The sequence below is a fragment of the Gavialis gangeticus genome, unplaced genomic scaffold (genome assembly GCF_001723915.1).
Source record: "Gavialis gangeticus isolate Ggan-Ray unplaced genomic scaffold, GavGan_comp1, whole genome shotgun sequence".
NCBI classification, from domain to species: Eukaryota; Metazoa; Chordata; order Crocodylia; family Gavialidae; genus Gavialis; species Gavialis gangeticus.
Window position 1 is genome coordinate 36572881 of NW_017729004.1, and position 15955 is coordinate 36588835.

A 15955-nucleotide genomic window follows, 5' to 3' on the forward strand; every position below is an offset into this window, starting at 1 on the left:
TACTTCTAGGGGAAAGTGTTAGGGAATGACTTCTGATGGCAAAGGTTAGGGGGTAGGGCTTCTGGTCCCAAGATGGTGATCAGGGGGTGGGGCACCTATCGAGAGGCAGCTCACCAAAAGTTGGTAAGTGGCCCTCTAGCTGAAACAATTGCCCACCCCAGGTCTCCACGATTGTTAAACTTGTATGGAATCAGCAGTATCTCTATTTGCCATATAATGTTCATCCCAAGTAGGGTGTGAAGTCCACTGAAGTTGGTGGCTAAGCTTTCATCAGCCTCTTGGGGTTTAATTTGTATTGCCCCTGCTGAGTTTTCATCTTCTTCCTGAATTTGTTAGAACACACAAGGATTAACTAACCATTTAGCTTTAGCTATGTGCGCATCCCCAAAAGGTAAAATTCACACGAGATGCATTTGATGCAAATGATTGTAGGGACTGGAGGGATCAGGGACAAGTTTTTGACATTAGATCACAGCTTTGAATTAACTAAAAAAAAAAAAAAAGAATTCTTTACTGTTTGATAAATGTTGAGTAGCCTTTGTCAGGGGTGCTCAACCCCCTGCCCATAGGCCATATGTGGTCTGCAGAGCCATGTCACTTGGCCTGCACAGTTCCCTATGGGTCCAAGAATTTGGCAGTGGGGAAGTGGTGGCAGTATTAATTGCTGCTCTGTCCTGCCAAATTTCCAGACCCATGGGGAGCTCTACAGGCTGGATAGCATGGCCCTACACACTAAGTGGGCACACTGATTGGGGCAGTGGACCGGACCCATACCACTCATCCAGCCCATGGGACCAAAAGGTTGACCACCTATGGCCTATATCAGGGGTCAGCAACCCCCGGGCATGTGTGCCAAGCATGGCATGGAAGGCCATTTTGCTCAGCATACCACTGCCAGTCTAGGCTCTAAGCAGTTGCTGCCAGCCACCAAGCCCAGGCTGCTCCCAGCAGGTGGCTGGGAGGTTGCAAGCCCTGCTGCAAGCAGACTGGGCTCTGTGGGCCGGTTGCATCTGGGAGGCTGCAAACAGCTGCTCTGGGCTCTGGCGTGTTGGCACTCTGGCACCTTCCAAGGTAGACATTATGGTTTTTTTGGCTCTCTGGCCAAACAACGTTGCCTATACCTGGCCTATATGAAGGTGTGTTTCAGTCTAGCTCCTGGTTGAATAGATGTCTGTATTATTTAAAACAGCATGCAAGAAACCAGAGGGAGAGCTCAACTTAAAAGTGTGGCCTCCACTTGTTGGCCTGCTTGCTCTAAGGCATGCTGCTTAGGGCAGCTGGCAGAGGGAGTCCTGGAAGATAGAAGGGGACAGCCACAGGCCATAAGACTCTGGGGCAGGCAGGAAAAGTAGTGAGTGTCACACTTACTTCTGCACAGGGGCTGGGTACTGCAGCTCCCTAGTTGAGAATCACTGCTCTAGGCAAAAATACAGTATTACATTATTTCCGGAATACCTCCTGTGGTCTAGAGTTTATTCATACAGATTGAGCAGCATTAGAGAAAGTTATAAATGCTCCTGCTTGTGACATGCCTCTTCCTTGATTAAATAACCCCCCTGAGGTATTTGGTCTCAAGAACTCACTGTTGAAGTAAGTGGGAGCTTTAGGTGCTCAGTGTATCTGACAAATAGCCTAGAGTTTTTAGGATGGTAGGTCCAACACCTTTTAACAGGCACCATCTTTGCTTTGAAGAAGGGATACAGGGGAAATGACTAATAACTTGGTTTGGCAAAAATAAATCTTTCATTGTCTAGGTCAGTGAGTCTCAACCTTTTTGGACCTGAGGCACCCTTCACTGGACTCAAGGCACTTTCTATTACTTTTGTGAATCAAGTGGCACCCAATTTCAAAAAAACTAATTTATAAATTATGGTACCTTACCCCCTTGCAGAGGGGCCTGACAGTGGGAATGGGGGATTGTCCTGGCAGGGTGCCCCGCATCCTGATTGAAAATCACTGGTTTAGGTTGTAACATCACGTGGCATGTGTAGTTGGTTGCTTAGGGAGATATTCTTTCACTTTTGCATCGTATGGAGTTCCCAAAGGTATGTTAGGTTTTCTACAGGTACCACTAAGAATAGATACTGAAGGCCTGGTTCCTGTCCCAGACCGTTTACAGGCTGAACACAGATGTGGGGAAGAGGAGGTCTAGGACTGAGATTGCCATCGTGGATGCTGAGTGTGTGGGGTCCCCGAGGGCCCTGGCCCCCCTCAGGAAGAGAACTGTCACCTGAGACGTGTAAAACTTTCCACATGTCCAGCATCTTTGCCTCTCCCCCAGCAAAAATAAAAGTCTGACTATGACTGCCATAATGCTGCTCACTTAAGAATAAGATGCACTTGTTTCATTATGCTTTATGGGCTTAGAAAGAAGTACAGCTCCCAAGTCTAACTCATGGTAATTCATAGAAAGCGCCATGAATTAGACTGATCTCTGATCCAACAGATGTTAGCTGTTGGATCAGGAGGGTGGGGGATCAGCTCCGATTTGGAGTCAGTCCAGGGAGAGAGGCTGCATCTTCCCCTGGTTCAAAGCCCCCCACCCCAAAGCTCTGTTGCTGTCTCTGGATGGGAGTGGGGAGAAGACAGGGGCGGGAGGTCTTCTGGGGTTTTCTTAGTTTCACTGGAGTGGGGAGGTGTCGATAGGAGGCAGGTAGATTGGAGTCTTCCCTCCCAGGTGAGGGGCTACAATCTGCCACTCTCTTCTTCCCCGCCCCCAACTCCAGTGGGGGTGAGAACCCCAGAATGGACCTTCTTCCCCTCCCATCCAGGCCGCAGCTGCAGCTCTGTGCTGCAGCCAGAGCAGATTGACTCAATTCATTTCTATCTGCTTAGGAGTGGCCCTCATTTGAACCCTCATGTAATGAGAGTTAATTTGTTGCATGATTGGAAGGGTCTGTAGTCATGCTATTCTATTTGGACAAGACCTTAGAGCGATTTTCAAGGGGATGGTCAGCAACAAATGTCATTTCTGTCTGTGCCCTATCTGCCTCTTTATTGTTTACTAGATTTATAGCAAGTACTACAGAAACAAATATTTGGAAAGGAATTTAATGAAAAGCTGATGACTTGGTGAATAATGGCTATGCTCCTTGCAAATCAATATCATGGAAGAAGACAGGAAAGCCAGAGCGGAATAAGGGAAAAATAGGATAAAAAACCATATGTCATTAAAGGCCCTGGATGTGTTGTGTACATGATAGTCCTGACCTAACTCTTCTCCTGTGTCTAAATGAAGATTGTGGAAGTTGAAAATTACATTAGTTTGATGCTTGGTTGAGTGACAGTCCTTTAACTTCTGTCATTGCTCTAAGTAAAGCTCTACTTGTGTACAGCAAAGAGACTTCTCATGAGAAGGAGTTTTTAATGGTAATGTAGCTAAGTAAGTTTTCTTAGGACCTTGTTGCATGGTAATTTTGGGCAGCTTCTGGAGCTGTTAACACCTGAATTATCTGCACATTAACACCTGAAACTAGTTTTAAGCACTGGTTAGGCAGCTCCAAATTATGGCAGTCCAGGACAGGGTTATCTCTGATCCGTGTTACCCAGCTGTGTTACACTGTGTGGGAGAACTCTGGGCTACACATTAGTGTAAACACCCCATCCTTGCCCCCTCTTTCACTGGCCCAGAATCAGGCCCACTGTCCCCCCTCCCTAACACCCCAGATCCCTGCTTGTTACCTTTGCCCCTGCCCCCCTGCACGTCCAGCCTGGTGGCAGCGGTGGAAGCCTGGCAGGCAGGTTAACGTTTCTTTGACTGCTTCCACTGGACAAGTAGTGCTGACAGCCACAAGTAAGTGGGTGGGGCTGGGGGGAAATCCCAGGGGTGAGAGGACAGTGTGGGAACCCCAAGGGGTGGGAGGTGGAGTCCTGGGAGTGTGGGGGAGGGAGGGGAGACCTGGAATGGGAAGGGAGAAGATTCTTACCTTTCAGTCCTCTAGGCCCTTGCTAACCTGAATTATAACTGCTCCAAACTTGAGCTAGCTCTAACATCCATCAGCATTTTCAGCTCATAGTGTAATCAGTAATAAAGCCCTTAAAAATTCTTGTTTTGTTGCATATTAATGAGCATCCATCTGTGATATTTTCCACCTTCTTCTCCCATGTCTTATTTCTCCTTTAGAAATACCTCTGGCCTTTATCATCTCCTGTTTTTGCCCCTGCTACTAGAATTTTGTAGAAATATCAAGGGCTTGTTTCTTTTCTAACGTCTTTAGGGGCTTCAAGAAGAAAAATACAGGGCTGATTTTTCACAAGAAGGAAAACTTCATCTTTGAGGCATGCCCCAGGTTGCAAAAGTAACTGAAAATATTAAATGGACTCTTAAGCTAGACTGAATTCTCAGCTACTGTTCTCAAAGTTTAGCTAAATGTGGTGACATGCAACTCTACTGGCAGTAGCTGAGGATTGATGTAACTTAAACAAAGCAAAAAATCACAGGACTGATGGAAATCTACTGGTTCTCGGAGCTACTGGTCTTCCTTCGGAAACAATTTACAGATCTGTAAGCGGAATCAGATGCAGTCTGTTGGTGTCCTAGTACTCGTTGAGGGCATTCAGGAAGTTTCCTGATCTATTTAAAAATATGCTAAGGCCCAATAGGTTTCACAGATGAAAGTATTGATCTTTTGTCACTTTTGTGAGAGAGACATTTTTCATCTGTGCAGAACTTGTAGGAGAATATGTTGAAGTGAGTCCATCTCAGAAAAGTTGAAAAGTGGAGAAGAATGGAATCAGAATGGTGATCAGATGTCTCCATAAGAGAGGCTTGGCCCCAAAAGAAATCCATGAGGATATGGTGGTAACACCTTGAGGATGATACCCCTTCATATACCACAGTGTTACAAAAATGGGTTGAATTTAAGGAATGGAGAATCAACCGCGAGCATGAGCTAAGGTCCTAGAGCGGTCACTACTCCAAACAAGTTATTTCAGTTTTGTTCAAGATGGCAACAATGACAGACGATCAGTAATTAGGCAAACAGCTGATGCAGTGAGATGGACATCAGCAGGGTCTCAGTGAGTGCTATCCTCAGTGAAAACGTCTGCATGAGAGAGTTGTCCAAAGGCTGATCACTAGACAAAAGAAAGTGTGACTGCCATTTCAAGGGAACTTTGTGGTGGTTTCAGACGAACGGACAAATTCTTGAGTAGGATTCTCACTGGGGATGAGACATGAGTTCATCATTTTGATCTTGAGACCAAACAGTACTGCAAGTACACGGGTTCCATCTCCAGAGGATAGCATCTATTGGTAAGGTTTTTTGGGAGGGCATGGGATAGTAAAAAGGTAGGCATGATGACAGGCAGGTTCATCAAGGTAGAGTACTATACTAGTGAACTGCTGTGCATGGGAGGAGTCAAAACTATGGGCTTTCAAACACGGAGCTGCGGAGTGCCACTATGCCAGGACCGTGGATCACTCTGCACATCTCAGGTTCCAGTGACAACAGAAACCAAATGTGATTCTAGCTTCTTTCCCATCCACTCTATTCACCACACAAGATTAATTCCCTCAAATAACCTGTTTCCCAAGCTGAAGGGAGAAATTAATGGGAAGAATTTCACTGTTGATGCGATGATTGCAGCAGCCGAGTTGTTTCAGCATAAGGACGTGAGGTGGGCATGGTCAGGAAGCAGTTGCTCTGGACCAAGTGCATTGATATTAAGGGGAATATATTGAAAAACAAACAGTTGAATGCAGATGTTCAGGCTGGAACTTTTATGAATTGAGGTAGAAACATAGTCAGTAAAAGTTCTGAAGGAAATGGATCTCATTAAGTTTACAGTTTCCAAAAGAAGAGACCTACAAACTAAGGGAAGTATTGCTTTTAATCCAGTTTTTGACCACCAAAGTCTGACTCTGTCTAGGAAATCTCTTTTGGCAATTTCCTGTACTGAATAGACTTGGAGACCTGTCCTTAGTCATTCAGCACACTTGAGTTAAATGAAGTTCCACAGCAAGCACAAAACTGAATGCCTGTCAAATTTCCTGTCTCCACATGAAATCTTTATCTGGTGTTTCAAATACCATTTCCAGGCATGCCTTTCTACTTTCTGGAAATCAAGGTCATATTCCTCAGAGTAGTAGCATCTTTTAGGCAAACAAGTGAAGTGGGAGTCCTGTGTATCTCAGCCTGTTTTTTTAGTTTCCCCTGTTTTATAACACACCCGGACTTTGCTTGAAGCTATTTCTCATTTCATACCAGACCAGAAGTGTTTCATCTCTCTGAAAAATGTGATGAAAGTCTGTTCTTCTTTTTCAAGCCTTTAAACAACTTTCATAAATCAAATGTTCAGCAGCTTATGGGGGTAATCAAAAGGGGAAAAATTGGCTCATCACTATCTATTAATGACTGGGACTTGCCAGTCTAATGTAGTTGTGGAAAGGCTGACCACTTCAGAATGAGAGATTTGGATTGGCAGGTTCTTCATTAAAAAACCATACAAGGTATTGGTCTCCTCTGAGTAAGCCTCCCTTTCTTAGATCTTGTAAAAAGCTGCCTTTCCCTCAAAGCATTTTCCAATCTTGTTCACTCTTCCTTTTTACTATCTCTGGCTTAGACTTGCTGGCTTAGATGCATGTTATATGGCACATAGGGGTGATTGCAAACAGGATCTACCCCCTTTCCCCCATAATCTTAAATATCTTTAAGCATATACTTGAGAGTGTACTTTTTCTTCCTGAGAAGCATAAATTCTTGATTCTTTAGCCTTGAAAGCTGTTCCCTGGAGGCTGGGTTATTTATAATTAACCATATAATATTCCTGGCTATTTATAATTTAAAAATTTGGTACAAAGGTTAGTTAATTGGCCTGTATTTTTGAGCACTTTGGGCAGTGCTGGCTGATGCCTCTAGGTTGGTGAATATGCTTGTTACAGTAGTTCCATTTAAAGGTGTGTGTGTGTGGAGGGGGTCCTATCTTAATTTTCTCTAGGTTGACTAATTTGTTTTTATCAAACGTTGTGTGGTTTAATTGGAAACCTGTGGAAATTTAGAGATTGTAATGAAATGCATAGCTAACTTGATTCCATTAAATGTTTGTACATATATATAATGATATTGCTGCAATACGGTATTTAAAAAGTACTTTTTAACTGCATCCTAAGACCTTTGTAATGTAACATTAAACAACCACTTTTTATGAAGAGAAGGAAAACGTTGTTTACACACAATACAGTATAGTTGCTTTCTTTGGTCATAAAATACTTGAAGCAAATCCGTGTATCCCTCTGTGTAGCCACTAGATGTCATAAGTGCTACAGGAGCCTGTGAGGTTACTAAGGGCCTGGTGGAAATTCAACAACATATCACAGGACTTCACATATTTCGCTGTTTCCACATGGTAGATGCCAGAAAAATCTGATACAGTGTGATATATAGAAGCAAGGTACAACTGGAATAATGAAATTTCAAAAATAAGCTCTTTTTAAAGGCTGGTTGTAACAGTCCTGTTGGGTATTGTAAATGCCTCAGGTGCACTTGATACTGCTGTTACGTTCCTGGCTTTTGGTTCTAATTTTTATGGAAAGATGGATTGAACTTCAATTTAAGAATATTCGGTAATCCCTCTCAGGACGTACTGTAACAGCTGGTATTTTTGTGTTGCAGCAAATCGATTCCATACAGCGGTCAGCAATACCTAGAGCTGGACTCTGACAAAAACTTCCAAAGCATTTTAAATAATTTGAGCCAAAGAAAATAACATCATCACTGCAAAAATGTAGCTTAATTTGCAACTTAGGGGGAAAAAAATCCCTGTTTCATTCCAACAAAATATTAAGCATTTGACTGGTAAAGATTTCATCAGGTCATTTATTTTTCATTAATATATATATAGGATCTAGAGGGAATAACTTTATGCCATATATAAGTTTCTTAAATAATAAGGTGTCTAGATTGTTTTTTTAATATTGAATGATTTACCATGAAAAAAATAGAAGAAAATATCCAGGCTTTTCAGTATATGGCATATATGAAGATCAACAGGATTTTAAAGTTTACTTGGATTTTCTTGAAGAACCAGCAGTTCTAATTAGTAAAAATGCAGTATATTTGTTAGTGAAAATGCTTTGTAATAGTCAACATTCAGTTTTGACATGGGACAGAAGCTTTAAGTCACATTTGAATAAGAGGTATGTGACTATTCAAGAATTATTGCATTTTATCAAGCTTAATACACACGTGAAAATGGAAAACTCTGCAGTCCTTCAGATAAGGATACTTTTGCTGATTGTGGGATTATAAGTAGCTCTTGATCATATATGTTCCTTTAGGAAGGTTATATATGTAAAAAGAAATTAGAAATCAAATGCGTGTCTCTTTCAAAAAAAAATGTACAGTGTGTCCTTGGCTTACACTTCCAGATTTTTTTTCTAACTGAAGTCTGGCTTGACTTGCATGAAGATGTTTGGTAACTGCAACATTATAAGGAAACCTTTGTCACCCTTGACTGCTAACCTTTTCTTCTCTGATTCAACTTCTGTGTTTTGGGAAAAATGAAGTTGTCCTTGATCTTTTGAACATTATTACAAGACATTCCTTTGGAAATTGATAATTTGTTCATTTAGAACTTGTTTTTCTGTTTCCTTGAACCTCTTGAAACTATATTTTCTTCACTTTGCTATCTAACTTATGTAAAACACATAATCCTTATTGCTTCAGTCTCAAAAAAAAAAAGCACTATTTACAGAAAGGGTTGTTTCTTGCTGGTGGAGTGAAACCTGTCATCTTTTACAAAACAAAATGAATTCTTCAGGTACTATAGATTTCTGCTGTATGTAATTTTTTTTTAAAAATCAGGTAACATCTGAAATCTAGCATATATAATTTTCCTTTAGGTATCATTTTTTAAATGCTGAGGAATATAAAATAAGTTTATATTTGAGGTATGGCTAGCAGCTCCATGACTTTTATTTATAGCTTATTAAGTTCTAATAGTCCTTAATTTTATTGTAGTAATTTTTAACCTGTTTTTTTTTTGCAGAGAACAAAAGATGCAACAGTATATATTGTGTATGGAACCTGTGTTTATAACATAGGAATGTTGCAAAGTACAAATATGTCCAAAATATTCACTTTTTAAAATGAGGAAGACTTCAAGAAAGTAGTATTTCAATTAGTAACACCCAGTCAGTACCCATTCTTGTGACAAATTGAAATCATTCTGATTTCTTACTTAAATGACATGCTTTATTTTCCAGAATCAGGAAAAAACTATTTGTCTGTCTGTCTGTCTGTCTGTCTGTCTGTCTGTCTGTCTGTCTGTCTGTCTGTCTGTCTGTCTGTCTGTGTTTTCATACCCCTGTATAAGTTAACATTGGTAGTCTTAATCAAATTCCTTTTTGCTGGTTTCTAACTGAATTCCTTTTTGCTGGTTTGTATTACAACTTGATAGTTTGTGTTTAAATCTAGGTTTTTATTTCTTTGACCACTCATGACAGTGTCCTCTCTCTCCAAAGGAGCTGAACAAAACCAAACCCTTTGTAGCAACTTGCTTCTGTAGTAATTTTAAAAATTACCGGTATAACTTGCTAGTACGAAAGGTACAGGGAGACATGCTCCGCTAGTGGAAATTGCTTCCACCTAAGTCGATAATGCTGTGTTCATTTATGCCAGCTGAAGACATGTTCTCAAAGTCTGTATTTTAACCATTTATCTTGAAATTTTAATCTGTATTCCAAACTGTAAACATGAATTGCACATCAGTTGCTAAATGAACTGAAAAAAATATAATGTAATTGGAAGTTAAATGGAGGCCTTATTTAAATTGGTATTAGTGTTAACAACAGTGGTTCTGGTGAACAGTGAGCAATTTTAAAGTATTCACTGTTTGGGGAAAATAGCTCTTTATTTCCAAAATACTTGACATTCTAGGGTTAAAACATGTAATTTATAGAAGGGAAATGTTAAACGATTTTTACAGCAGCATGGGATTGAAGGCTGGACTGAAGAAAACAAACTTGCTTCACCTGGGAAAAAGTCTTAACAGTCTAATATAAACACAGTGCTCTCTTGTTTTTAATTGAAAACCTAAAATTAAATCAAAAGCTTGTTTAGTAATAATGATTGGACTTAGGTAGTATTGAGAGTGTTTCGGAAGGACTGCAAGCTACTAACTAGATCAAGTTATAAAGAAGTTTTTTGACATAGTTAAGCTGCAGTAATTTACAGTTTAACAGTTCTTTATTGTAAAATTATGTTTCTGTTCTTTCTAGGGGAAGCTTGGAGATTGCATAAATCTTTGTAGACAACTTGGCTGCAAGCAGTTCAGCTGAAATTAACTGCTGCCTTCTGGCTGTGGAGTGCTATTCTAACGTTCCTGTGTGATATTCTGTAGACTAAATCATGCCAGCTTTATCAACTGGATCTGGAAGTGACACAGGTACGCAAATCTTGGAGGACTGCATGTTTCCTTCAGGTCTTATTTGTTAAGTCTACAACCTTTATCTACAGAATTTATCAAAAAGATTATTAATTGCAGCCATAACAGTTGGCTAAACTAGCACTTTTAAACTTAACCTCTTCTCCCTGTAGTTAATGTAAAAATACTAAACATCAGTGATTAACCTCCCCCACCCCGTCCAAACAGATTATATAATGTTTGCAAGAATTTGTGTTCAGTCTTTGGCTTCTACAACGTTAACTTAAAAAAAAAAAAAAAAAGAGTGCATGAATGAAATCATTTTACATGCCCCAACGTTTGCAACAGTCTAGACTATCCCCTCTGTGAATTACAGATAATGAGTGATGTTATTTCTGAACTCAAACTGTTTTGGGGTATTTTTTTCCCCTCTTTTTTTTTTTTAAAGACTTTTCTCAAGTTCTCTTCTACACTGTCTTCCATGGATGGCCTCATTCCCACCTTTGAATATAGACAGTGGCGATACAGAGATAAATGTTTTTCATAGCTTTTAAAAGCATTACTCTTCTTTTTGGTAATTTTAGGGCACATAATGTATGCCAGTGATTCTCAGCTGGGGTCCTGCAACATCCTGGGGTGCCACAAGATCCTCTTAAGAGTGATGCGCAATATTAGGTGTACAAGCATCCACAGATGATTCACAAGATAAACCCAGAGATTTCAACAAAGAATCCATAGTGTCAAAAATATTTTGGTATACTCTTGTGGTTTTTTTTTTTTTTTTTTAATTCTTTGATCTATTAAATTATGTTCCTGTAGTCAAGAAATAAGTAAATGGCAAGACATGGCCTTTTCTGAGGGGTTCTTTAAGCCTAATGAGGAGTGCCTTGTGTCTAAAAAGGTTGAGAACCATTGATGTATGCAACGGCTTAATTTTTATCCTGGTGTTACAAGCATGGCATCCCTGTGCAAAACTTGTTTAGCCCCATTTTAGAGTAGAGAATACTAAAGCAGTAAGATAAGCAAGGTTAGACAATCCTCTTTTGCTTCAGGACATAAGGTAAAAAAGTTCCCCCAGGTGGGTTAGAACTTGGATTCCTGGTTATAGAGTGTGTGCTCATTTTGCTTGATCACATAGTTTTGTACACAAAAAGGAACTGGAGAGTCTAGAAAGGGATAGGAAGATTTTTAAGGGAGGTTTTAAAATACACATGTAATTCTGCTTCATTAGTCTGCCTGGTTTGTGTAGAGGAGTAAAAGATTAATCTAGCTTTGGTAGCAAAAAAAAAATTCTCTGCCTAAAATTAGATTCACCTTTTTATATTTCTTCTTCTTCCTTTCTCTGACTCTTAGCCCTTGTGCTGTATTTTCAGGAATTTATTTCCTTTAGTCTCTCCCCCAGAGGTACTGCATTCCACTTTCATGACAGTTGAGTCCAGCTAGTATGCTTGTTGATCTTTATCCTTGAATTCTGGAGGACTTATCACAGAGGGTCTGTGCTGAAATAATTTTTTTATGTCAGTCAACCTTTCCTTCAGAGAACCACTTAAAGAGCATCTGTTGGCATTTCCTGAAATTTGGCACGTATAATAATGAGTGGAGATGGGCAGTAGGGTAATGGTACCTAATGCACACAGTATGGCTTATGATATTATTTAATCAAGAAAATGGGCACACAGGTAATAAAGCTCAGTGACAATGAATTTCTGAATAAACAAAATCAATATTTGAAAAAGTGTGAACAATTTAAAATCTTAATTTTAAAACATCTTGCTTTTTTAAGCACATGCATTGTACTGTTAAATAATGTGGTGTTCCAAACATCTTCTATAATTGTGATTAATGACAAAGCTTAACCATCTCCACAAACCTGCAAAACATATTAATAACCCATGACGGCACCATCTGCCTTTTATTGCTTAAATAACATTTTGACCATAGGCCAGAAATCATGTGTTAGGTACTGCAAGGTGTAAATGGTACTCTTTACTCCAGCAAAGGCTGAAGTTCTGGAGGAAGAGATGATCCTTTTCTTCCTATCTCGCGGAGGGGATAGCAAGTAATATTTGCGGAGTAAAAAACAGTTTTTACCTGTGCAAAGTGCTTATATCACAACTAGGGTTTCCATCCTGGTTTTAATACAAGGGCTTATTTTCTGGTCTACTTTCTGATCCAAATAGCAGTGCTGTTTTTCTCCAAATATTCCCAATCTTTGGTTTAAAGAAGAACACAGAGTCTATTACTTGTGCCAGTACCTGGTGGGAACACCATTTTGTGCCTCTCCTGTCCTTTTCTGTATAAGATGCATCAATCTGACATGTGAAGTATAATGCAGTTTAACTGAAGCTGCTCCAGCTCATGATAACATTTCATCTGGAATGCCCCAGAGTTAACATGCTGCTTTAGTGAACCAGTGCAAAGGCCACTAGGCCAAGATTTACTGTGGTGGCAAGGAAGGCTCTTTTGTACAAGAAATCAGTGAGCTGCGATTACTGTGCCCAGGCACTGCACCAGCTCTTGTTCAGTTGATTCTTTTTTTGTTAGTGATGCCACCTATACTTCCTTCAGTTGCTTTCCTAACAAAACCTTTTTGTTTATGGTTTGTCTGCTATTATTTCTCAGAAATGCTGGCCAGTTATGTCTCTTGAATGTGTTTTGGGAGGCACCTAGCAAACATTTGTATACCATGCTAAAATAAGAAGGAAGGTTATGCTTGCTGACTTCCTTTTTTTAAAAGTGTCTTTGTTTCCAGGAGAAACCAACCAGGTGCTGATTAATTTTAGTCACTACCCATCTGATCTAGGTTTGTAAGGATGGCTTAGCGATGAAAGATGCCCTTTGTATTAGTTTCCTGCATTACCCAGGCTGCTGACAAATGCTCAATTTAAGGTGCAATGGGATCTAACTTTCAGTCCCAACAATAGTACCTCCCTTCATGCCCCATGTATGTGGCAGGATGCATGATTTTTGGATTAGATCCCAATTTATACCTTATCTGCCAGTGTACTGCCTTCTCCTTGCATTGGCAAGTTGAAACCTAGATGCTGACAATCAGCTAATTGTTATTTGGGGTCAGGGACCAAACCAGAGGTCAGAACTAGCCCTAGCCCAACCATCAGCTGATTGTCGGAACTTCAGAAGTGGAGCATATACATTTATTACTCCTTCCCATACAAGGGGACACTGGCTGCCACAAACCAATCCCAAAGTCCCTAAACATCATGACCTATAAAACCACAGTCTAGGGACTTGTTCTGCCCCCAGCCCAACTGGGTAGGGGACAGCTGTGTCCTGTGCCCTGGGGCTGCTCCATGCTGCATCTTGACATTCAGTTGAGTGGCAGGATCTGTCATGGGCTAGCCCTAACTAGCCACACATTCAGTTTAAGGTGTGACACACGAATTGCAAAATTGTTCTACATTACATGTGGAATAACTTTGGCTCATTGACTGTATTAATCATGCCTTAAATTGACTCAAACATGTGGCCAGGATACTATTCAGGGTGTGATTAACCTGTTAATTGTATCTTTAGTGTAATGTCAGTCTTTCCTTGTTTTCAGTCTTACTTGCAGCTTTCACAGTGGCGTTAAGGTACTGTTCTTAAGTTAAACCACTTTTAAGTAAGATGGAGAGACTAAAGAGAACTGTTGTACAAGCGTTCTTTTTAAAGCTAATGTCCAATGTATTCTTCTTGATCAGTTTTTCTTTCATAATTCTGATTGCTGGATTGTGCAAATTTTTCTTTTAAATCTGCAGTTAAACTCTTATCCAAATATCTTTGCATAACTTTATTTGCATAACTTTAGTCTTTTAAGAATCTAAAGATACTTTTCATTAAAAGACTTCTTAAATTAATAAAGGCTTATATGTTGATTTTACATGTTGCTTCCTGCTTAGTGCTATTACTCTGAAAGTGTGGTGCCACTGTTCCCTCACAACCTGGAATTCCATGCTAACTCAAGGCAGCTATCTTAAATTCTTTCCTGAGCTAGGGCCCCTAGCTATTTCCAGAGTCTCTTTAAAAGAAAGTTGTTTTTTTTTTTTTGTTGCAAAAGCTTCAGAATGTGCTCATGTGCTAGAAAACAAAGGCTAAAGTTATGGAAAATAAACCTGCTCTCCTAATCCAATGGACTATGTTTAAAACTAGTTTCTGTGAATCTCACTCATTTGATACCTTAAAGACTTGAGCCAGAAATCCTGTCCCCATGGAAGTTGATGTTAATTTTGTCATTTACAGGAATAGACCAAGATGACTCCATTTTAAAGTGTCAGAATGTGGTTTTATTATAAAAATGCTATACAAATTATGCTGAAAGATTCCTTTTATAACTATAACTTCATATCAGATGTGCTAAATTTACAAGAGAAAAATATTTTTTTATAACTTGTCTTTAGAAATTCATTCTGGGATCTGAAAATCAAGCTGGTTCTTTTGATGTATTGTCCACAATAAATCCAAACTTTATAGGACAGATTTTGACCCCAGACAATTAGTGTGACATGTCTGATAATGGGGTGGTATAGTTATAATAGAATAACTGAAGTCAGAATTTTGTCCTATGCTTAGAAATGGGGGCTGCAACACTGTTGATATACTTGCACTGCTTACTGCCTGAATATTTCACTGCAGTGCTTTGCCAGCTTTGTTGGCTGTACGTGGCCTCTGTTCCCAAATAGAAAATTACAAGTGCTGACAAAATTTGGAGCTGACTTTATGTTCACTGGTCATTAGAAGCTGTTAATCCACCTTAATTTTTTTGCAAATAGATTTCACTTCCACTACTTCATTCGTTTTAATTTATTTGGTACCCATTTTAACATAACCTTTTCATTGCCAAATTTTAAATAACATCTGGATTGAAAAGGAAGTTGAATGGGTGGCAAAGCTGTGAAAGGGCACCATACTGAGAGAGGTATGTGCACTTCCCAAGTAAGCAGATGGCTGGTCCCAGGAGGTAACAGCAGGTTTTGTCCTGCTAATGCAGTACAAGTAGGAAGTAACTAAACGTAAGGCAACTCCCCACCTTTTGGTATGCATACAAAAGTTGTTGCTGGGAGCCGCGGCTGCACTGCTATAGAAGGCAGAGGGAGACTAAGAACATAACGTAAGATGTGCTATTGGCCAGACCAATGGTCCATCTATTCTGGTATCCCATCGCTGACACTGGCAGGAGTAGATACAAGAGAGAGATCGTTGAACTGGATAGATCTAGAGTGATCTATCCCCTATCCATTATTCCCCCTGACATCTACCATTATTGGTTTAGGGATGTCAAACATCTCCAACCATTCCATTCTGGTGAAGAAAAGGGCTGTAGCAGATGTAGTTGTTTCCTAGTGGACTCTCAGCCCCAAGTTTCATAGTTTCATAGTTTCTAGGGTTGGAAGGGACCTGAGCAGATCATCTAGTCTGACCCCCTGCCGTGGCAGGAAGAGCACTGGGGTCAAATGACCCCAATAAGGTGGTCCTCCTCTTAAAAACCCCCAAGGTGGGAGCCTGCATCACCTCACATGGAAGCTGGTTCCAGACCCTAGCCGCCCTGACCGTGAAGTAGCGCCTTCTGATGTCCAACTTAAACCTTCCCTCC

At 40.2% G+C, this 15955-nt stretch overlaps 1 protein-coding gene across 5 annotated transcripts in view; it reads left to right on the forward strand.

Moving 5' to 3' along the window:
* MPP7 (membrane palmitoylated protein 7) overlaps positions 1–15955 on the forward strand; it is a 306910-nt gene that overhangs the window by 59965 nt on the left and 230990 nt on the right. For all 5 annotated transcript variants that reach the window (XM_019508234.1, XM_019508235.1, XM_019508237.1 and 2 more), the window contains exon 2: positions 10220–10386. In XM_019508234.1, coding sequence (XP_019363779.1) covers positions 10350–10386 — 37 coding nt within the window. In that variant the 5' untranslated portion in view covers positions 10220–10349. The remainder of the gene's footprint in view (positions 1–10219; positions 10387–15955) is intronic.